This window comes from Pelodiscus sinensis, chromosome 1 (genome assembly GCF_052426305.1).
Source record: "Pelodiscus sinensis isolate ZL-2025 chromosome 1, ASM5242630v1, whole genome shotgun sequence".
NCBI classification, from domain to species: domain Eukaryota; kingdom Metazoa; phylum Chordata; order Testudines; family Trionychidae; genus Pelodiscus; species Pelodiscus sinensis.
Genome location: NC_143052.1, coordinates 227,254,032 through 227,278,143, shown reverse-complemented (window position 1 = coordinate 227,278,143; position 24,112 = coordinate 227,254,032). Strand labels below are relative to the sequence as shown.

Here is a 24,112-nt window from a genome sequence, read left to right as displayed (position 1 = left end):
TACTGGCAAGGGGTGGAGTGGTGGAGGAGAATGCATGTAGTCTATAGCATTAACCAATAAGCAGAAACTTATTGGTTAATCAACTGTACTATTACATCTCTAGTGCAGATAGCAGGCCTTGCTGTTATAGCTGTCCCCAGGGAGGGACCATGCACTGCAGAAGTGGCAGATAATGGGGTTCTGCATAGCTATGCAATGAGAAGGCAGCTTCACTGTCTACTTAGAAAATGCTATATTAGGGTGCACTGAAAAGGTGAGGGTCCTAGTCACACCATCTTCCCCAGCCAGAACAACCACTTACTGAGATGCACTGGTCCTTAGTAGAAGGGAGTTTGTAACTTGCACCCCTACTGTTACCTCTAGGGCCGAGTTCTTGTTTACATCTGGGTTTACACTCTCTAGTTTGTATGTGGCTTTTTTTTTTTAAATAAGTACTGAATATCCTTATAGGCCCACTTCTCTTCATGCCAGAATTTTTGCACTGTTAAACTGAAAAATGTTACTAAATTGTATTGTATTCCTGTATTTTTGTTTGCTTTGTCAGGGCTGTGCTCTGCAGTGTGTTTGACGAGGTGATTGAAGTGGATGAGATTTACAGTGCTGATTCAATGCACTTGTCTCTGCTGGAGAGGCCAGAGCTGAGTGTAACCTTCACCAAACTTCACTGTTGGACTCTCACTCAGTATAGCAAATGTGTCTTTATGGATGCAGACACTCTGGTGAGTAGAATGGTTATCATGTTACTGGGGTTCAGTGATATTAAATTCTAGCAGAATGTATTCAGTTGTCAAGTCCAGAGTGGTATCACTCAGCGTAAGGGGACCCAAAGATCAAGAGTTTGTACTGCAATAATCCCCCATATTAACAAACTGTGCAAACTATGACCATGATCCCTTCTTCCTTCCCCCCCCCCCCCCCCCCCAAAAATGATTCCCATGGGCCATGCTGTATACTTAAGCAGTTAATTTTGTTGGGCCAGCTTATTGTTTATATTAGAAATAAAGTTGAATAGTTGTCTCTGGGACTGAAAAAATAAATTGAGGTGTGGTCCTATATTTTGTGTTTACCAAAAAGATTTAGGAGAAGTGGTGTGGTGTGTGTGGTTTGTTTGTTTATTTATTTATTTATTTTTTAAATTGAATTTTGCCTTTTTGTGGTAAACATTTATTCACTATTTTATTTCTTACAATTTTATGATTGCATGGCCCAGGTACTCTTTAGGCCAGATGTTCAGTTAATATAGCATCTCTCCCTTGACTTTGAAGTATTAATCCAGGATTTCAACAGTGGAGGATTTGGTCTTCAATGCTGTAGTATTAACTGAGCAGTCACTCTTCAAAGCTTAAAAGAAAGAAATCAGCAAACACGAGGCAAACAGTTCCAAAAATAAACCCAAACAATCTTAAAAAAAAAATAGTGCTCCACTCAGCCAACTCCCCAAGTCCATGCCAAACCAGATCTTTCAGACACATGGCTTTCCCCAATCCTTATTACTTGCCCAAACAGATGGGCTCTGCAGCATGCCCAGAAGTATTCTTTCTCTCCAGCAAGGCCTGTGTACTCTGTGGTGTAAATATGGTGTTTTTCTTGTTGCACTAGAGTATTATGAGGTATTTGCCATTTAAACCTGGGGAGGATGATGTAATTTCATTAGTCAGTATTTTGCCATAGAAATTAAGGAAAGTTATAAATGAAAATTCTAATCCACATCCTCTTTTATGTTGTCACTGTTTTAATGTGCTCTAAAATCTTGGTGCTTCCCTGACAAGGATAGTACAGGGTGAACCTCTCTTGTCCAGGACTTTCTGGTCCAGCAACATCTGTGGTCAGGGAGGACCACAGGTGTTGCTACACCAGAAAGCCCTAGAGGTTGAACATTGTTGGGAGCAGAGTTGTTCTGGTTCATGGCAACCTTCAGGGTCAGTGAGCTGGGGGTAGATAGCTGTGCAGGGAGCGTGATCAGGGACATCCTCCCCTGAGAGCAACAGTTATCTCTGCTGAGCAGGGTCAGAGAACCCTTCCACCCCTCCCGGAGTAGCAGAGCCAAGCAGGTGACCAGAGGCAGTCAGGCCTCCGGATTCTCCCAGGGCAGCAGCCAGGAGGGGAGCTCTGGGAGATCCCAGATGCCTGACTTTCCCCTGGTCTGACAAATTCCTTTGTTCAGGACAGTTTGGGTCCCAAGGGTGCCGGACCGGGGGGTTGGGTTCAACCTGTATTTAATCCATAAGTATTGATTTAGCTGTTCACATGTTAAAGGCAGCTCCGTGTTCATGAAATGTGACTTCAAAAATCTTAAATTTGTCCCCCACCCCCCAGGTGTTATGTAATATCGATGAACTGTTTGAACGGGAAGAGCTTTCAGCAGCTCCTGATTCTGGCTGGCCAGACTGCTTTAATAGTGGTGTGTTTGTCTTTCGACCTTCCTTACAAACCTATAACAACCTGCTGCAGTTTGCTAATGAGCATGGCAGTTTTGATGGTAAGTCTGAGCGAACATAGTGTAAAAAATTACCCTTACCCTCATAAGCCAATTTTCCATAACTGTAAAGAGCTGAGTGTACTACTTAGCAGAGCAGAAGGAAGAAATTATCTCTCAAAACACCGAAGGGGCAGATCCTCTGCTGATGCAAATTATTATAGCTCCAGTTCACGCTAGAACTGTGGATCAGAAAAGCTGAATTTATCTCTACCTCGCTACTAATTATTTCACTTAAACTTACTTCAAAACTATTCTTTCTCTTGTCTGTAAGTGTGCAAATTACAAGTGTGAATACAGAACAATAGCACAAACGTAGGGACAAAATCAGAAAGGCTAAGGTACACAATGAATTACACCTAGCCAAGGGACATGAAAGTCAATAAGAAGTATTGTAAATATATTACGAGCAAGAGAAGGATGGAAAAGGGTAGGCTTTCTGCTTATTGGGGAAGAAGAGCTAACAGACAAACACTTCTGCCATCTTGATGTCATCTATCTTACCTTTTTAGAGAAGATTAAAGTAAATTGTTCCCAGATACTTGACACAGTTTACAACAAGGGGGAATAACACAAGCCAAAACAGGGGAAAAACAAGCTAAAAATATTTAATATTCAGGTCAATAGGGACTGATTAAACTCATCCAAGAGTGCTTCAGCCACTTTCTTACATAATCTCAGAACCATTGGTGACTATCTTCAAGAACTCAGAGGACAGATTTTTCCAGTGGACTAGAAATGAGAAAACAACTTATTTTTAGACCGGGAACAAAAAAGAATCCAGGAATTATAGATCATTCAGCCCAACTTGGGTACCTGAAAATATACTAGAACCAATTATAAGGTTCATAGCCAGCATGGATTTGTCAGGATGGATTATTTCCTTTTTTTGACATGGTTACTGGCCTCAGGGCGAAAGCTGTAAATGTGAGCACTTGGTTTTTTGGGGGGGGACAGGAGTTAAGCTTTTGGGGCTGTCTCACATGTCACTTTAGCAAAGCAAACTAGGAAAATTCCCTCTAAGGAGGGTGGAAAACTGGATAAAAGACTGTACTCAGGGTAATTATCAGTGGTTTGCTGTTAAACAGGAAGTAGGAATCGAGTAGGGTCCCAAAGAGGTACTAATCAATATCTTCAGTAATGATGTGATTTAAGAAGACTGGGACTTCTCAGCTTAGAAAAGAGTAGACTAAGGGGATATGATAGAGGTTTATAAAATCATGACTGGTGTGGAAAAAGTGAATTACTTATTCCCACAATATAAGAACTAGGGCTCACCAAATGAAATGAATAGGCAGCAGGTTTTAAAATAAGCAAAGGAAAGTTTTTCTTCACTCAGCTCAGTCAGCCTGTGGAACTCCTTGCCAGAGGATGAGGTGAAGGCTAGAACTTTAACAGGGTTCAAAAAAGAGCTAAATAAATTCATAGCCTAGGTCCATCAATGACTTTTAGCCAGGATGAATAGGAATGATGTCCCTAGCCTCAGTCTCGGTTTCTCTGGAGGTGAATTACAGGGGAGTGATTACGTGAGGATTACCTGTTGCGTTCCCTCCCTCTGGGGCATCTGGCACTGGCCATTGCTGGCAGACAGGATACTGGACTAGATGGACCTTTAGTCTGACCCAGTATAGCCATTTTTATGTATCTCCTCCATTACGATCATGGAAGAGTGAGGCCCTTGACCATTTTCCAAACTCTTGGGCTGTGTCTACATTGGCATCCCTTCCGGAAAAGGGATGCTAATGAGACACTTCGGAATTGCAAATCCGCGGGGGATTTAAATATCCCCCGTGGCATTTGCATTTACATGGCTGCTGCTTTTTTCCAGCTCAGGGATTTTGCTGGAGAAAAGCGCCAGTGAAGACGCGATTCTCCGGAAAATAAGCCCTTGAAAGTAGGAATAAGGGATCTTCCGGAAAAGGGCTTATTTTCCAGAGAATCGCGTCTACGCTGGCGCTTTTCTCCGGGAAAAAAGCGGCAGCCAAGCGGCAGCCATGTAAATGCAAATGCTGCGGGGGATATTTAAATCCCCCACGGATTTGCAATTCCTAAGTGTCTCCTTAGCATCCCTTTCTGGAAAAGGATGCCAATGTGGACACAGCCTTGGAGTAGTCCCCCATCAAAAATTATTGTCCACCCGTGGGCTAGGCAGTAGTATTGCAGGAAAGGGTCTGGGGATTGTAATGGATGCCCCTGAATATGAATCAGCAATGTCATGAAATAGTGAAAAGGCTAATATCTTCATGGGCTATATTAATAGAAATGTTAATACATGGGAAGTAATTGTCCGGTTCTAGTCTTCAGTTGGGAGGCTTCAGCTGAAGTACCCTGACCAATTCTGGAGGCCACATTTCAATAAAGATGTGAACAATTTAGTGAGAGTCCAGAAGAGAATGAAAGAAACGATAAAATATTTGGAAAACCTGGCCAATGAGGAAAAGTTTAAAAAATAGGCATGTTGAAAGAGAAGGACTGAGGTTAAATCTGAGTTTTCAGATATGTGAAAGGTTGTTACAAAGGTTATGGTGAGCAAATGCTGAGAGTAGGAGAAGCAGCAATTGGCTTAATCTGCAGCAGATGTTAGATAGTAAGGAAAGCTTTTCAAGGATACACAAGCTGTGTAATAGATTTCCAGGGCAGGTTGTGAAATTCCCCATCACTGGCTGTTTTTAAGGATAGGCTTGACAAACACCTGTCAGAGATAGTCTAGAGATATACTTCATCTTGCCTAAGTGTAGGGGGAGGGGCTGAACTAGGTGACCTCTCATGGTCTCTTCCAGCTCAACATTTTTATGATTCCATGAACTCTTAACTTCTGTTTCCTCCTAGTCTTAATTATTTGGCAAGTTTTATTATTTCTCATGCTATCAAATTCCTGCTGTAGAATTTTATTATGTATTTATATTAACTTTAAGTATAATTAGTCAAGACCCTAATTAGGATGTAAGCAAATAGTCTAGTACTAGACTCTCCAATAAGCCTAAGTTTATTGGGTAGTCAAGTTGAGTACTCAACTACTTGCTTCCCCCTAACACTCCACAGAAGGGGTGTGGGGGGGGGGGGGAAAGGCATGAACCAGTACTGGGGGAAGCTGGCTTAAGAAACAACAGGGTGAGGTAGAGGAGGCTGCCATAAAGCAGCCTCTGCCTGCAATGGCCCAGGCTTGCTCACAGCCTTTGCCCACAGCCAGTCTGGGCAACCATGAACAGGTGCTGCTGGAGCTGGCGTGAGCTGGGAGCAGGAGAGCTGTGGCTCTGCCTTTTAAATGCAGTAAGAACTGCCCCACTAGTACTATATTTAAAAGGCAGAGCTGCATTCCTAGCCAGAAACCTATCCGGGAGCTGCCCTTGCTCTGGCTCTGCAAAGTGCCTGCCCTTATTGACTAATTATGTAGTTGAATTGTATCGACCACATGATTAGCCAAATACCTGCTCATTAATGTCCTTAGCCCTAATTCTGCAAACAGTTAAACTAGTATAACACCATTGCTTCTATTTCCTTATCTTCCAACCCACCATCACCTCGGTTGTCTCTTTTGACTAGCTGCTGCTTACAGGCAACTTTAATCCAATTTGAATATTTTGCTTTTTTTTTTCTTCTCATACTTAAGCTGGCCTTTGGAAGCTAGACAGCAGTGAATATTCATGTAACTTCCTCTTTGGAGTCTAAAAGATTAATCTAAATTACTGTAGAGGCCACAGATTTACTGTGGGTTAGACTGTTTTTGCTGTGTCTGTGCAGCCGCAGAAACAGTACTTGGAGTTGGGTAGGGCGGGGGAGAGGAGACACTGGCTCTTTCTTAGATTACCTCCCCCACAAGCCAGAGATTGGAGTTAGAGATGAGGCTCCAATCATCTACTTTGGAGACCAGCAAGAAATTAATGCCCAGCTTCCACTTACTCTGCACATACACATGCAGGCTTGTGGTCCCAGGACACTGCACAGGACTGTAAATCTGTATGATTCAAATAACTCCTGTTTTAGAGCAGAGTGTCTTGGTTGTACTCAGCTTGTTTTCTTTTTTCAGCCCTGAATTTTCTCAGCCATTAAATGTTTGGACAAATTGTAGCTTAGATCAATGTGTGTGTTTTGTTGTGTGTTTTTTAATGCTTTTTTAAATTATGTTCTAGGTGGTGATCAAGGCTTATTAAACAGTTTCTTCAGTAATTGGGCAACAACAGATATTGGCAAACATTTACCATTTATCTACAACTTAAGCAGTAGTGCTATTTACACCTATGTTCCTGCTTTCAAACAGTAAGTAGTATTACTGATGGATGATGGCAATGCTAAACAATCCTTTAAAGTATTTTGCTCAATTATAAGAGAAAAGGATAGCGACCCATTCTGAAACTTGTTGATTAGAAGTTAATCTAGCAGAAGAACACACAATGTGATTTTAATGTGACAAGAAGTAGGAGTACAATAATGAGTCTTCTGCATCTGGTCTGATGCAGAATACCAGGCTTATATAACAGTACAGACTGAGCCTCTCTAGTCTGGAATCCTTGGGACCTGACCAGTGCCAAACCAGAGAATTTGTCAGACCAGGGGCAGATGAGGATTTTGCGGGGCCCAGGGCAGCAGAATTTCGCGGGGCCTCCCCTTTGCCACGGCACATGCGTGGTGGCGCCATGGCGCATGCGCAGGGCTTCTTGAAGCTCGGGGCCCAGGGTGGCCGCCCCACTCGCCCTGCTCTCTATCCGCCCGTGTCAGACCATGGGAGGTCAATATTGTCTAGCAACGTTACCAGCACTGCCATTGATTACTGGGATATTACAACACATTTAGGGGTAAATTAGAGCTTAATAACAGCACAGAACACTGACGCAGGACATTTTTTTAAAAGTAATTTGGAGAGGAATGTTCAAGAAGAAACAATGAGTTTCTGAATACTTTCAATTGGACTCAGCAGTAGGAAACAAATGGCAATGCTGTTTCTGCTGGGGGCGGGGGCAGTGAGTGGAAGCAATAAATCAATTCAAATGAATACAATTTTAATTCAGCACAGTTTTCAACTGTGCATAACTGAGATCAATTCTGGTGATATTTCCTAGACCTTATTAATTTGTAAAAGTCGGGATGTGAAAGTAACTGCTCACACAGTAAACCAATGAGCAGGTAGGCAGGAGCCAGTATGCCTGAGGAGCCAGCTTAAAAACTAGCTCTACATGCACACCAGCTCCTGGGGAGCTGCCTCTTTCCTCTTCCCCTCTGCCTCCCCCTGCATGTAACTACTGAAATCTTCAGCAGGTATGGTTACTTGATTAACCACATTTTTAACATCTCTAGTCCTGATAGTTGCTGCAAGATGTTATAGCACCAAGCATACACATTTATTATGAAATGCCAATCGGAATGTATTTATTCCTATATCATAATTATGTATTTGTGTGTCTTCCATAGTTTTGGCAGAGATGCAAAGGTCGTTCATTTTTTGGGGTCAACAAAGCCATGGCACTATACGTACAACCCTCAGACAAGAACAATTATGCATGATGGCGCCACCTCAGGATCTCCAAATCAGTTCTCATTTCTTCAACTCTGGTGGAAGATATACTATGCTAACATATTGCCTTTGTTAGAAAAATGTCAAGAGATGGCAAACTCAGAGTCCCAGGGACAAAAGGTAAAGTTTTGTCTTGGAAAAGGGCCAACCGGGAATATGCCAAAATTGAAACACTGGCTAACTCCATAGATAAAAATTATTACTTTGACTTTTTGGCATGGAGAGATGGAGAAGCATGCTGGCTTCTGATTATCTTTAAAACAGTCAAACATTTATTGACAGATATTAACTAGAGATGAATGTGATAATTATACCTCTGTGCAGAGTATTAGCTTATTGTTCACCTGACCATAGGAGGTCAATGTTGTCTAGCAGCATTTCCAACACTTCAGCTGCTTATTAGGCTCTTAGACTTTTAGGGGTACATTGGAGCTAAATAGCAGCACAGAACACTGAGAGCCAGGACTAGTGGCTGTAAACAAACTTTATGGGACACTGGGGAAACTTGGTCACACCCATGATAAGTAGACATCTTGCTAATTGAAATCATACTGGCCCATGAATGTAGCTCACCAGAGATTTCTGAGGGTATGTCTACACTACAGCGCTAATTCGAACTAACTTAGTTCGACTTAGTTAATTCAAACTAAGCTAATTCGAACTAATGCATCCAGACTAAAAAACTAGTTCGAATTAGCGTTTTGCTAATTAGAACTAGCATGTCCACATTAAGTGGACCCTGAACCGGGATTAAGGATGGCCGGAAGCAGTGCCGGCAGGGCATCAGGTGCGGACTTCTAGCGTGGAGCTGCTGCCTCAGGCTAGCCGAGGGCTGTGTTTAAAGGGACCCGACCACCACCCCGGACAGACCATTCTCAGGGGTGCCCCGCTTGCAAAGCAGTCCTGGCATGGAGTGCCCTGAGTGCCCACACTGGGCACATCACAGCATTCGGCCATCAGACCGGCTGCTCTTGCCGCAGGCTGCCATCTGGGGAGAGGGGGTAATTGGGGGACTGCAGGAGAGCTTCCGCCCGCAGAGCCAGCCCAGTCCTCCCCATCGGGGGCTCGTACCCCATTCCTCCCTCACCTCCTTTCACTTACCCTTCCCTAGCCCCCCTTCCTGATTTACAAAATAAAGAAAACGTGTGGTCAAAAATAGATTCTCTTTATTTAACAAAACTCGGGGAGACTGGGAAAAGGAGGTGAGAGAGAGGGGAGGAGAGGAGAGGGCAACTACAATGATCAGGGGTTTGGAAGAGGTCCCATATGAAGAGAGGCTAAAGAGACTGGGACTTTTCAGTTTAGAAAAGAGGAGACTGAGGGGGGACAGGATAGAGGTCTATAAAAGCATGAGTGGGGTGGAGAAGGTGCATCAAGAAAAGTTCTTCATTAGTTCCCATAATAGAAGGACTAGAGGACACCAAAGGAAAGGAATGGGTAGCAGGCTTCAAACTAGTAAGAGAAAGTTGTTCTTCACAAAGCAAAGAGTCAACCTGCGGAACTCCTTGCTGCAGGAGGCTGTGAAGGCTAGAACTAGAACAGAGTTTAAAGAGAAGTTAGATCAAGTCATGGAGGTTGGGTCCATGGAGTGGTATTAGCCAGGGGGTAGGAGTGGTGTCCCTGCCCAAACTTTGTGGAAGGCTGGAGATGGATGGCACGAGACAAATGGCTTGGTCTTCGGTCCATCCCCTCCAGGGTCCCTAGCGTTGGCCGCTGTTGGCAGACAGGCTACTTGGCTAGATGGACCTTTGGTCTGACCCGGTACGGCCATTGTAAGCTCAGTGCTCAGGGTCGAGGGTCTCAGTGGACCACCTTGATTTTTCATGCACACCTGCTCCTGGGTGGCCAGGCTAGCAGCTCTCCTGTCCTAGACGGCCACTTTCCTGTGCCTAGTGCGGAGGTCGTGGACGAGGTCCACGATGTCTGCACTCGACAAGGCGGGTGCCCACCTTGCGGTCCCGGACAAGCTCCCGGAGCCGCCAGCCTGGTCCCGGGAAGAGGGGGAGGGCTGGGGGGCATCGGGTGGCTGGCTCGAGCCGTGCCAGGTGCAGGGTCTGCTAGCTGGGTGCTGGCAGGCTTGCACCTGGCACGAGCGTCGTAGCCAGCCCGTGTCCCTTTAAGGGGTCCGGGGCCGGGAGGGGGGCATAGAGTTTCCCTGGTGTTGGCCAGAGTGGCCACCAGGAAAAGCTGGGGAGGGCTAGCCTCCCACTAGTTCAAATTAAGGGGTTACACACCCCTTAATTCGAACTAGTAAGTTCAAACTAGGCTTAGTCCTCGTAGAATGAGGTTTACCTAGTTCGAACTAAGTGCTCCGCTAGTTCGAATTAAGTTCGAACTAGCGGAGCGCTAGTGTAGCGCCTATCAAAGTTAATTTGAACTAACGTTTGTTAGTTCGAATTTACTTTATAGTGTAGACATACCCTGAGAGACTAGAGAGGTTTAACCTATAGTACGTCACTTTTGATGCTAAGAAAAAAAATCTTTGAAGACAATGTTATGAATAATGTTTATAAATTGAGCCTAAAAAACTCCACTGTCCCTTGCATAGGGAGGGGGGAAAAAACTCTCAAAGCTTTGGAGCCAGATTTTGAGCTGATGTAAATCAGCATTGCTCCACTGTGTATGATTAAGCTGAACTGACTTGCATCCACTGAAGACACAGCTACAGAATACAGCGATTTCATCTTTTCAGAACTGCATTTTAACTGTAGGAGGATCATATTTTAAACTTATTGAAAAAAGCTTTATCTGAAAGTTTTATAGCTGTAAGCATGCAATTCGGTATTAAATTTTAATTTAAATATGCAAATGAAGAATATATTTCTTTAAAAGTGGCTAGTGTGGAACAGGTGCTGATGAGTAGATTATGGTTTCCAATGAGAAAGCGGCAACTAGAAGTGGGGGATAGAGAATACTTTGATTTTGATTATTCAAATATTACTTACATGGATTTTTCCCAACCATGTGTTTTTAGCTGGAGGATGATTATAAAACTTAAATGGGCTCATCAAATCAGTTGGAGGGTGGTGGTGTGTGGTTTTTTTTTTTTTTTTTTCTTCTGGTTTTAGAAAATCAAGAAGAAGAGAAGAGGAAGGGGAATGGCAGATTGTAGATATTTGCAATTTTTTTTTCTCTTCCCCCTTGCTCCCTCCCCGCCATGTTTGGTACAATAAAGAAACCATAGAATGTAAAGTAGAATGAACTAGGACGCCCTAATCAAGAAGAAAATACCACTGGGAGCCTTGTATCCTGAAGAAAGTATAAATATTTTTTAATAACCTGTTAATGCCACATTCCATAAAATAGTTTTGTTTCAAAATTTCTCTTACAGTGATGTGGTTTTGTTTTTGCTAGCATGTTTTCTATGATGATGAAATTAGACTGAAAAATGAGACTCCTCTGGTTATCAATTCTCTGCAAATACCCACATTTCTAGAACAAACATCTGAAATGGACATCACTGCTTCTGCACCTGAAGAGTTTGATAATAAAATCGTAAGTACAAGGTGTATATATTTTTTGAGCATGTATTTTTCTTTTTACATATTTGGCACTAGCAGTGGTGGATATAGTTATGAAAACCCACATGTAAATCTCTAAAGAAGTGGTCCCCAACACAGTGCCCGCAGGCGCCATGGCGCCTGCCGGAGCACTTATGTGCGCCCATGGAGTGCCAGCTCTAGGCACCAGCAAACCAAGCACGTGCTTGAGGCGGCATTTCGGCCGCCCCTGAGACACTGGCCAGAGAACTCCTAACCCTTACCGCCCAACATGGGCCTCCCTGTGGCCGCCCAAGGCAATGGGAGGGGCAGCAGAGCATGTGATGGGCCAGCAGCGAGCCACCCTTGGCAGGCGGGGTGTGTGGGGCAAGTCGAACTCGCAGCCCTGCTGTGATTGGCTGAGGCGTCATGACATCATGGTTCCAGGGCTTCCTCGCTGCCTTCCCTCGGCACCAGGGAGAAAAGCGCGCCCTCTAGAGTGCACCAGGGAGAGGGCGTTGCAGCGGGGCAGCCCCAGCAGGAGTGCTGGCCACGCGCTGCTCCAGTCACCTTCCCAGCACAGCTGCCGCTGCCCAGTGGCAGCGGAGCGGGAAATGCTCAAGGGAGCCTCCCATTCATGAAGCAGACTTTGGCGCCCCGGGGATAGTTAGCGCTTCTCTGACTGGCACCAGCCAGTGTAGCCTGATGTGCAGGGGGCGCACCACAAGCTTTGAAAACAGCAGCGGCGCCAGAGCACTACGGCCCTGGTGGGCAAGCCACTCTTCCCCGGGCTGTGCAGGGCAGGCTTCACAGAGCGATCCAGGGCCGGGCAAGGGGCAGCCCCGGTCACTGCAGCCAGGGACCACGCTGTGAGCCAGGTGCCTTTGGTCTTCTCTCTGCCTGCCTCACGCTTACTAATGACCCCTCCAGCCGGAGCGGGCACCCTTGGCCAAGAAATTTGCAGGAGTGTGTAATTTGCAGGGGGCGGGGGGAAGTAGTGCACATTGGCAAATGGGGGGCAACTCTCCCCCTTTTCTCTGCCTCAGTGCTGGTCGTGGAGGGAGAGTAGAGCTGCAGCCTTGATGGGGCTGGGCAGAAGGAAGGCCCTGCCCAGTCCAGGGGATGATTCAAGCAGAGGTGCTTAGGCTGGGGGGAGGGGAGAGCTACTTTGCAGCCCGATGTGGTTGCAGCCTGAGGGGGCCTCGCCTGCCCTGGCTCAGAGATGGGGGGAGAGGTGTCCCTGGCCTTGCCCTTTGTTTCCCGACTGTGTGCGTGTGCATCCCCCCCAGGGTGACCCATGCCACTTTCACCTCCTCCCCTAGGGTGCTCCGACATTTCCACATGTGCTGGGGGGAGGAGGCAGGAGGGTTTGGCAGGGAGAGGGAAAGGAGATGGAGTTCAGTCAGTGGGGGGAAGTAGGAGAGGGAAGCGGACTGGGTCCGGTGGGGAGGGGGAGATCGAGTTTGGCTGGGAGTGAAGACAGGGTGCAGGGTGATCAGGTGTGGAACAGAAGGGGGGCAGGCTGCATCCGGTCACTGAGGGGTTGAGTTTGCCTGGGAGGGGGGAGGAGGTGGAAACTGGGTTCGGTGGGTGGGGGTTGGGATGTGTGGATGGGGATGTGTGTGGAGGGGAGACAAGATGTGTAGGCTGGGTTTGGCCGGAGGGCGTGGTGGGAGTCAGAGCCACAAGGTGAAAGGGGCGCTTTCCTTGTCAGTGCCTGTCCTCCAGCGGGGGGCGGGGCAGGGTGGCCAAAAATGTTTTTGCTTAGGGAGGTAAAAAACCTAGAGCTGGCCCTGCACACGGCACATGCGTGGCCCCGCCCTGGGCGCACAGCGACTATGCGGCCCCTCCCCCGGATGCACAACACACACGGCCCCGCCCCCAGGTGCCTGGCGCCCCAAAAGGTTGGGTACCACTGCTGTAAAGTTTCTTTAATAACTTTATCTTGATAACATCCTCTTCAAATTAACTCTAGTATGTGTGAATTCTCACACTGAACGCAGAAATCTTGTAATCATGAATATTTATAAGTAAATTAATCAATTAATAAAGCTTTACACTTATATTTCAGACACCTGTAGTACCTCAAGTTGAACAACGCAGCTCTGAAGTCCGTCTCCCTGAGCCAAACCAACCATTAGAGCAGCCTGTCTTTCATCCTGCCCCACAACAAACCTTGAAGCTGGTATACACAACAACTTTTTGTGATCCATCCTTGTTGCGAGGCTTTGTGCATTTATTTCATTCTTTGCCAACACAATTTTGGGAAAGATCAGCTAATTATGGCTTAAAGTAATAAATATATATAAGGCAGATATAGAAATTTTCTCTGTGTAATATCTTTACTACTTTCAGACCTTGTTTACAAAGCTCTCTTTGTACACTTTTGAATGTTAATCTAAAGTGTTAAGATCATAAAATTAGTCTTAGGTCTTGGAATAAGTACTTGTTTCAATTGGTGTGTTTAAATTATTTTTAGCTTTAAGATAAAAAAAATTAAAATATTAAATCTTGGTTCCATTCAGCTCAGTGGGAATTTTGCCACTGACTTGGACAGAACCAGAATTTCATCCATAATATTTAACTTTTTGTCATTAATAATATCCAAAGTTTACCTTTAATCCATGTAATAAAGATAAGTAAATGGGTTAGCCATGTATTAGCAGGCATTGCATATTTACTTAAGAAGGAAGCGTCCGGTTTTGTCACCTGCATAGCTCCAAGGAGTAGATATGCTGTGCAAAACTTTGTTTCTTGGTTGTTGGGCCTTAGGTGTATGAATTGGTAACTAAGCAGAAAGATCTGGAGCTTCATTTTTGAAGTTGCCTTATGAATTTCCTGCAAGTGTTCAAAGGGCTATGTGGAGCTTTCTGAATGAGTTGATGGCAGAGGACCTTCTTCTCTGAGCAGTATGTTCAGATAGAGCAAACATTCAACTACTACTTTATGAGCTGCCATAGATAGATGGCTGGTGCTATATCCACAGTATTTTAAACTTTTAGATTTGGTGGGCACTATATGAAAATTTAAAATATTAGACAAAGTTTTGGCATTGCAAAATTTCTTATGAAACGCTATAATATATCCATACTTGTTCATGATCTCTGATTCACATAATAACCTTTCCTAATTGGGTCTCCGGACCAAAATTGTTAAGATTGCTCCTCTGAAGGATATTCAAATCTATCTGCACTGAGTGGTCCTTTTCTAATTAAAATTGACATGAGTTTCAGGATAATTATTGATGGTATCTGATGAATGTAGCTGTTTCTACCTGGAATTCTTACTGCCTTGTCCACTAACTCTTTGGAGACAAAACTATAATCCCAGTCATAAGAAAGGCCATACTGGGTCAGACCAAAGGTCCATCTACCCCGGTATCCAGTCCTCCGACAGGGGCCAATGCCAGGATGCTCCAGAGGGAATGAATAGAACAGGTAATATCATGTGATCCCTCTCCTGTCACCAATTTCCAGACAAACAGAGGCTAGGGACCCCATTCCTACCCATCCTGGCTAATAGCCATTAATGGACCTAACCTCCATGAATCTCTCTGGCTCTTTCTTGAGCCTTGTTGAAGTCCTGGTTTTCGCAATATCCTCTGGCAAGAAGTTTCACAGGCCAACCATGTGCTGTGTAAGGGGAAAAACTTCCCTCTTTCAACCTACCTGTTAGTTCCATTTGGTGACCGTTATTTATTGGTTCCCACAATATAAGAACTAACTTTTCCTTATTGACTTTTTCCACACCAGTCATGATTTTATAGACCTCTGTCATATGCCCCCATAGTCTCCTCTTTTCTAAGCTGAAAATCCCAGTCTCTTTTCATATGGGACCCATTCCAAGCCCCTAATCATTTTTGTTGCCCTTTTCTGAACCTTTTCCAATGCAAATATATCTTTTGATATGAGGCTGTACGCAAAGTATTCAAGATGTGGGTATACCATGGCTTTATAGAGAGGCAATAAGATATTTTTCTGTCTTAAAAAAAAAAATGATTCCTAACATTCTGTTTGGGTTTTTTGTGTGGTTTTTTGAGCTGATGCTGCACATGGAGTGGATATTTTCAGAGACATGTGCACAATGACTCCAAGATCTCTCTTGAGTAGCTGTAGCTAATTATATTGTATGTATAGTTGGGTTTATTTTTTTTAAAATGTGCATTACTTTAAATTTATCAACATTAAACTCCATTTGCCATTTTGCTGCCCACTCACTTAATTTTATGCTTTTTAAACCTCTTCTGTCTGCTTTGGTCTTAATTATCTTGAGCAGTTTGAGTTCATCGGCAGATTTTGCCACCTCCTGGTTTACCCCTTTCTCCAGATCATTTATAAATAGGCTGAATAGGATTGGTCCCAATATGGACCCTTGGGGAACCCCATTTGTTACCTGTCTCCATTCTGAAAGCTTACCACTTATTCCTGCCCTTTCTTTCCTGTCTTTTAACCAGTTATCAATCCATGAAAGGACCTTCCCTCTTATCCCATGACCACTTACTTTACTTAAGAGACTTTGAGGGACCTTGTCAAAGGCTTTCTGAAAATCTAAGTATACTGTATCCACTGGATCCCCCTTATCAACATGTTGGCTGACCTCCACCTCCCCCAAAGCACTCTAGTAAGGCATGACTTCCCTTAAGGTGCATCTACGTTGTACCTTTACCTTAAAATAAGATGCACGATTTCCACTAAACAAATTCCATAGCTTATTTTGAGGTAATTTGAAAAAAGCTTATTTCTAAATCTCTATTCTGAAACATCCCTGAACCAGGGATGCCGGAATAGCATGCCTGTTAATTTGAAATCTATTTCAAAATAATGGGCTGTTTTTAAAGATGTGGAATATATCCCTAAATAGCTTCCCGTATCCTGAAGTAGCTCTACAGTGTAGACATAGCATTGCAGAAACCACGTTGACTTCCTCCAACAAATTATGTTCATCTATGTATCTGACGATTTTATTCTTTACTATAGTTTCAGATAACTTACTGGTACTGACATTAGACTTACTGGTCTGTAATAGCCATGATCACCTCTGGAGCACTTAGCTAATGGGATGCCAATATTTATATTTTCCAGTCATTAGATACAGAAGCTGACTTAAAGGATAGGTTGCAAACTATAGTTAATAGTCCTGCAGATTCACTTTTGAGTTCTTTCAGACCTCTTTGGTGACTGCCATCTGGTCCCGGGAACTTGTTACTGTTAAGTTCATCAACTTGTTCCAAAACCACCTCTAATGACACCTCAATCTGGGACAATTCCTCAGATTTGTTACCTGAAAAGAATCTCATGTTTGGGAATCTTCCCAATATCCTCAGCTGTGAAAACCAAAGTCTGGCACTAGGATCTGTAGTGAAGATGCCTCTGTCCAGATGGAATTCTGCTATGGTTATTCCTACTCTGCACAGGTGCAGGGTTACAGCTTTATAGGGTAAAGAACTTTATTCCTGTGTCCTCATTTAAACTAATTTTTATTGGCATTTCTGAATGTCAGATTGAGTTAGGATAAGGAAATACTTTGCCTTGCCAGAGATGCTTTGCTAAGTGTTACATCTGGGAAATTGTGATCATATCATGGAAATCGTAACGAATAATGTCATTAAGGCAATTTTGGTTAGGATGATTAAAATTTAGAAACTCATTTTAAGCCTGTCACTAGAATAAAGCTAATGAATTGACTGCTTTGCACTGCCCTGTCTCCTTTTTTTAGGATGAGACAGCCCACCATATTTCTGAGCTATCCATTCAGCTCAAACCAGAGGCACCAAATGCAGAAGATGAACGCAAGAAGTGGGAGGAAGGCCATATAGACTACATGGGGAAGGATGCTTTTGAACATATTAAAAGAAAATTGGATACATTTTTAAAATAGCCTTTATTGTAATGCAGTATATCAACCTGCCACTGTTTGCATTTGTGGTGTACAATGCGATCCCTGGTATGCTTTATTATATTCCTTTGATATTGAAGTTTAAAATGGGGTGACTATATTTTTAAGGGGAAAAAATGCAACTGTAGCACCACTAATTTTTAACTCATGCGTGCCTCATTTATTGTTAACCCGTAGTGCCTCATGAAGAGCAGAAATTGACATCTCCACTTGACAACTCTGAATTAAGGAAAAAGGCCTATAGTATTCTGTATTAATGTACAAAATATTAGAATTGAAAATGTTAAACTTCTACAGGAGATTATATTAACATTTAAACTTTTTAAAAAAATGCTGCAAAACCGTTTTTATGAAAGCTTTTTCCATTGGAACCAAAATTATAGCCACAACATCTACTGTTATACGTAAACTGACAATCAGGAAAAGCTGAAGGTGGAAATCCTGGCTTTACTGGGCTAGGATACTCCAAGAAGTCTGCTGGGGACTGTTCTTGTATCCTGCTTTATGTGGAAGATGCTCCGGCACAAAGCCGCTTAGGCAGTAGTACAACTCTAAAATAGATTGTAAAGTTCTAATTATGTATTTTTATTAGCTGAATGGTTGAGGGGGAAAAACACAGTATAAGCCTTCATAACTAGCAACTATTCTGTCTCATTCTGGTGATTTAGATGAATTTGTTTACTAGTGCTCCAAACTGCATTTCACAAAGATACTAAATACATTAGATGATACTTGTCTTCATTGCATGCAGTTTGGGTGCATCTGAGACCGATAAACTGATACCTAGTAAATAAAACTGCTGTTAGTTTATTGCTAACTAAGGGCCTATTTCCAGAAACAAATACAACTGTGTGTAGTGTTACTGTCCATAGGACTGTGCTGTATTAACTATACTTGCGTGAGTGCTGCTTTGCAGATTTGGGCCTTTAAAGTTAAATCTAATCACATTGTTAATAAAAATATATTGCAAATGATAGAAAATTGATATTTTTCTAATTTGATAACTCTTGCATTTCAACTTGAAACTTCACGTCTGATAATACCAAAAGGGAGAAAATAGTATTATACAACACTTGATGCAGACTTCAAACATTTTGGGTCATATTGTGTTACCGATATAAATTGTAGAACTACCTAATAACATTTTGGAACTCTGCTTTTTTTTTTAAAAAAAAAAAAGAAAAATTAATTGCATGATATGTGGCTCCTTAGTAAGGAGAAGGCAGACCGAATTCTACTAGGGGAAAGAAAAGGAAGGTGTGTGTGTAAAATCCTGCATAAATTAATTAGTGAAACAGAATTTAAAGGAGTGTAAGAACTTTTGAAGCTTATTTTTTAAACCACACTGTAAAACTGCTTTCACTGTCCTGTATCTAACTTCCTCAACTTTTACTTTTACCCAGCTTGTCTCCTCTCTTACACTCAGTGCTTTGCATGAAGTGACTTGGGTGTTTGAGGGAATTCTCAGTTTTATGAGGAGTATTGTGACCTAAGGAGTTTGAAGATTTTTAAAATTGAAACACTCTTAAAAAAAAAAAAAAACCTCCTGTTTTGTGCAGCTACATTTTGTGCAGTTAGTATGGTGTTTTACTAGGCTTGTGAGTTAGATTATGGTGGAAATTACTGATTTAAAGGGAAAATAAGTACAGGTAATTCTAAAAATATTTGCAGAGTATGTTTATTACTGTGACATGAAAGACCAGATAAGGGAGTGCACCTAAAAGGAGCTAGGATGTGAATTTGCACCCTTTGGTGGTTATGCACTATTTTTTGGCAAGGAAACTAAATTAATAGGAACATCTGTGCCACAATAGCATGTACTTAATCAGAAATTCATCTTTAATATTTAGAAAAATCTTAGTTGTCTTTTCCAGCTGGAGTTTAGTAAGCATTTGGTCCAATTATTCAGGCTTTCCCCCAACCTTTTGGAACATTGGATTGTAAGGAGGATGAGGTCTGGGAAGAATAGTGGACAGTGAAGAAATTTGAACTCCACTTAAAATAGTTGTTTGGTTTTTTAAAACCTGCATGACCTGATTTTCAAAAATGTTCTTGTGTTTAAATAAGACACATAGCTGAATACAGTGAAACTTTGTTATCCAGCACTCTGTTAACCAGAAAACTTTGTTAACCGGCATTGCCCCCAGCCACAATACTGTTACATCTTCAGGCGCACAGGCCTGGCTTGGTTTACCATGATTGGCTTAACAATTTTTTTATTTAAGAAAGAAATGTGAGACCAACTGCCTCATGCTACAAAACTACCAATATTAAAAACTTGAGTTTTACTATTATCGTCCATTGGTTGTTTTTCTTTTTTTTTGGGGGGGGGGGGGGTAGGTTGATGGGACCCTCAAGTGGCATTTTCAGATAACCGGAATGCCCTAATCCCTGAACATGCCAGATAACACAGGTTTTACTGTAGCTGTTTTTGAAAATAACACCCAGATTGTCCTAATGAATCTTGAACCATTTAGCCTAATTTCAAGGCAATTTGTGTGGCTACATAGCAACTACAGATGTGAGGTGAGGTGACATTGATCTGGGAGCCAAATATTCAATGGTAGACCACACCAATAGTGAATTTGAGAGAGGCTGGACTTGCATCCTGATGTGAGAGTTGAACAATATCTTTTTAGAGCGTGTTTGACTTTGTTTTATAGTTGTGGCTTCAATCTCCACCAAGTCATATGAATTTGAACTGATGTTTGTCAGGATCTGCTTATTATATTAACAACTTAATGATATTTTATAGTCACTGGTTACCACTGCTGCTGGAATTTTACACTGCTGTGTAAGCGATAAAGAAAACTTACAGAGCAGAAGGCTCACACATGCCTCTACACACCACGTAAATTCTTAATGTGTTTTAAATGATGAATTGCTCTCTGCACTAAAGTGAATGTCACTCTACTTCAAACTTTCTTCCTTTCTGATTTCTCAGTCATGTTCATTCAATGTCTGGTGCAGAATTAGTTCTAACTGCCATTATGGCTGGGAATATCATTCTGAAGTGAGTGGTTGCTGTTAAATATATTTTGTTATATACAGTAAATTACTGCTGAAACCAGAGGAGCATCTGGTGTGTATATAGTCCTTGAAAACTAAGATCTGTTTGCTTAACGGTATCTAGTCGGGAAAAGCTTTTCAATTGCTATTTGTGGACTAATTGATTTCTACTCATTGTTTTGACTTGATTGTTTTTCCTATAAAATGGAAATGTGACCCCCCTCCCCTTTTTTTGGTTGTATTTCCCCCCTTGTATTCCCCCTCTTCCCCAGTGATATGACTGAGTGGTCTTTTCACATGAAAATATTTAGTTACAAGTTCCCATCTCATTTTGTTTCAAGGAAAACTCAAGAGTGGCTATTTGTTAGAGCTGAATACACATTTGCTAATTTTCAAAAAAGCATGTTGCAATATAGTTGTCCATCTTTGTCTGTTGTGAATGCTGTCTCAATGGGGAATCTACCACTTTATTGGTCCACCTAAGCAGAATGTCCACTTTGATGTAGGAGATTCAGGTAGGATTTTTCTGCAGGTGTTTGTGGTGTAGCCACAGAGTAAGCTTTTTTGCCCTGAACAAGAGATCTTTTATTCAGTGTCAGTTAGGAAGGGCTGCACATGCCTACCACTTATCTCGGCTGGACCTCTTCTAATAATGAGATGGATATAGAGGTAAATCACTGGCATAAAAAGCTCCCATGGTGCAATCTACAACAAGAATGGATGAGCAATTAAGGTTTTGAAAGCCTATATTACAACTTAGCTCTCAAGGAGCTATTAGTGTGAGTGGTTCTTTCACTTAAAAGGGACATCTTTTAATTAAAATGTGCTCATCTTTCACCTCACATGTTAGAGTAAAAAGAATTAATCTCAGCTAGAATCGGAACGAATTTTATCCGCAGTGTAACCATGAAATGGTTAGTGTAGTGGTCAGGATCTAGTGTGGGTGGACCACAAACAGAGAAACACTTCAGGGCACTTCCCAAATACCAGAGTAACAGAAATGTCAAGGATAGATGTACAACATATATCTTTTTTCATCCATGTCCTGACATCATGCCCATGACCTTCCAATTTTGATATTCTTGGAAATTAGGAAGACTTCTCTTAATTTTATTTCATACTATGATAGTCCTGCCTGTATGTGACTGATTTTTACATCTTTTTTTTTTTTTTTTTTTTTTTTTTTTTTTGCAAAGCTGGAGCATACAAAGATCTAATTCTTATTTCCACTGGTGTTTTAGTTAATAGGAACTTGTATTATTTGCAAAGCCAGCAATAGGGGCTAGCAGGCAGGGCAATTGGCCAAGGTGCCCTCCAGAGATAGCTTGGTGCAGCAGGACTTTGGTTCCAGCTCAGTGGGGCTCAGGCTTCACCTTCAGAAATCCAATGTGCGAGCAGGTGCAAGAAGTGGAGTACGGACCCTTAATTTTTCGTTTGGGGCCCCTAGTGAGTTTTACCACATATTGTGTATCCAGAGATTTGCTGGTTCAGCAGGATTATTTTGTCAGTTCCTCTACTGGGGATAAATCTACTTTCAACTATCTTTGATTCTTTTGATATATTTTTTTTTTCAAATATCAATGAAGATGCTCATGTTCTGTGTTTGTGTGTACTTGTCTGGAAGTATTACCACCATTTTATCAAATAAATGAATAAAAACATTTTGCTTGTGCCTATTTCTTGTGCATATATCTAGGATATTTTTAAAATGGTGTCTGTTGCTAAAATCGCCCTCCAAAACTAGTCCATTTTTTGTCTTCTGAATTTTCAGTGCATTAGAAATTCAGACTGCTTCATGAGAACGCTTTCCCACCTGACTTGGCTGACCGATAAATGGGGAATTTTATTAAGTATTAATTGAAAATGGTGACCAAGACTTCATCACATCATCTCTGATCTAATCCATCATCAGCTTTTTAATTGGATTGCATAATAACGTGGCCATAATTTTAATCACTTTTGTACCAAGATCATGAATAAAAATGTCCCCAAACCCATTCCTGAGGAACTCCACTAGTAGCTCAACTATCACCCCTATAGCCTCTTTTAGTGAGACCCATTGTGGCTTCCCTTTTAGCCAGTTCCTTATCCATCTATCAGTTCTCACATTAATCCCTCTTTTCTCCAATTTAACTAATTTCCCATTTGGAATTGTAGCAAATACTTTACTGAAACCCAGATTACACCGGCACATTTTTCTTTGTCAAAAGAATCAGTTAAAATTAGTCTAAAATTTTCCATGGTCTGTCTCTTCCTGAAAGTGACTCTTTAAACATGTCTGCAAATCCTAGTCATTAAGTCCAGTAAGTGTGAAGGATTCACTTGATTTGCTTTAAAAGATTTTAATAATCCTTTCATAGGGCAGGGGAAGTCCTAGCAGCTTATGCACACTTTGAAGTTAGACATAAATGCAGACCACATAAAGAACAAATGTCCTGGGTTGTTTGGGGAAAAAATTACACTGTATACAGAGAAGCACAGTAAACTTTTCTTAAGACCCCAGGTTACCTAGCTTCACTGCATATATGTGCACGTCTATTGGCCTTTGCTGCTGCTTTTCCTTTTTTAAAAATATCTTAATCTAGGAAATTATTCACTTGCAATTTGGTCTCCATTTTAAAAATAAACCAACCAAATTTTCCAATGTTAGGAAATCTCGCAAAGTAAAATGCTCTGGCAGCTCACCAACTGCAACTACACTGTACTGTCTAATCCACTCTGCTTTATTATATATAAACATTAATGAAGTACTCATTGCTAATGTACCATAGAAAAAACACAGTGAATGTGACCAAGGAGCAAGTTTGATTTTTACAGTGCTTGCAAACATGAGACTGCATCAGAAGAAGGTTATTTTGTTTATAGTTGACATTATCAATCTTCCTTTTGATTAAACGTGTCTCACTTTTTTATTTTTGTATAAAAGGCATACTTAAGATGGAGCAATGAAAACTTCAATTTCCACAGATCAGAAATATAAGAACATAGCTTTTTCCCTGCACAACAGGTTTACCTTTCCAGTGAGGATCTACTTTTCTATGTATTTGGTATTTACAAAACTGCTTAGATGCAAAATTACTAAGCATCAACTGACAGCTACAGCACACATTTTCTTTGGTTCTTTAAAATATTTTAGATTCCTAAAATTAACACCTATCTAATGTATTAAAGTATTTTGAAATGTGACTTAACAAATGTGTGTTATGCTAGTATGTGTTCAAGGATTAAAGAACCTTGTTCTGAAAACCTAGGTGAATGGTTCTCAAGTCTGAAGTGAATTGGGAGGAAATGTAACTAGAATCATTTTAGATTTATCCAATCTGTATCTCATTTTTTTTTTGATTGTGTATTTATTGCTTTGATAGATTTGGTCATGTGTTCAATGCACTGACTTTCCATTGGATCCAAAAGGAGCAAACTAACATGTCTGTAATAGCCATTTTATTTTTGAAGTAAAAAGCTGTGCACTCTTTGTGGCAACTCATTAAGTGAAACTCATGGTAAGATGGTGGGTGAGGTCTTACCAGAACTAGTAGTGTTATGTAATCCCCAGAAACCCATGTAAACTGGCTGTGCAATGACTCAACTCTCTTAGCTTGAATGTGTAAAGGGGATGGAACCTGAAAGGAAAGCATGTAATGAGCTTGACATTCTCAAGTTGTCCATACATACTGCCTTTGACCCTTGCTCTCCTCTAACCCTGTCTTCTCACCTCTACAGTCCAGTAGGGTTTATACAGCTTGG

The 24,112-nt window shown here is 41.9% G+C and overlaps 1 protein-coding gene across 4 annotated transcripts in view; it reads left to right on the top strand.

The window, feature by feature from the left end:
* The window catches only part of GYG2 (glycogenin 2), a 33,485-nt gene extending 14,941 nt beyond the window's left edge, over positions 1-18,544 (top strand). For all 4 annotated transcript variants that reach the window (XM_014577857.4, XM_075915658.2, XM_075915666.2 and 1 more), the window contains 7 exons: positions 545-719; positions 2,317-2,479; positions 6,607-6,733; positions 7,883-8,105; positions 11,340-11,480; positions 13,536-13,649; positions 17,180-18,544. In XM_014577857.4, coding sequence (XP_014433343.2) covers positions 545-719; positions 2,317-2,479; positions 6,607-6,733; positions 7,883-8,105; positions 11,340-11,480; positions 13,536-13,649; positions 17,180-17,341 — 1,105 coding nt within the window. In that variant the 3' untranslated portion in view covers positions 17,342-18,544. The remainder of the gene's footprint in view (positions 1-544; positions 720-2,316; positions 2,480-6,606; positions 6,734-7,882; positions 8,106-11,339; positions 11,481-13,535; positions 13,650-17,179) is intronic.
* Positions 18,545-24,112: the final 5,568 nt, after the last annotated feature.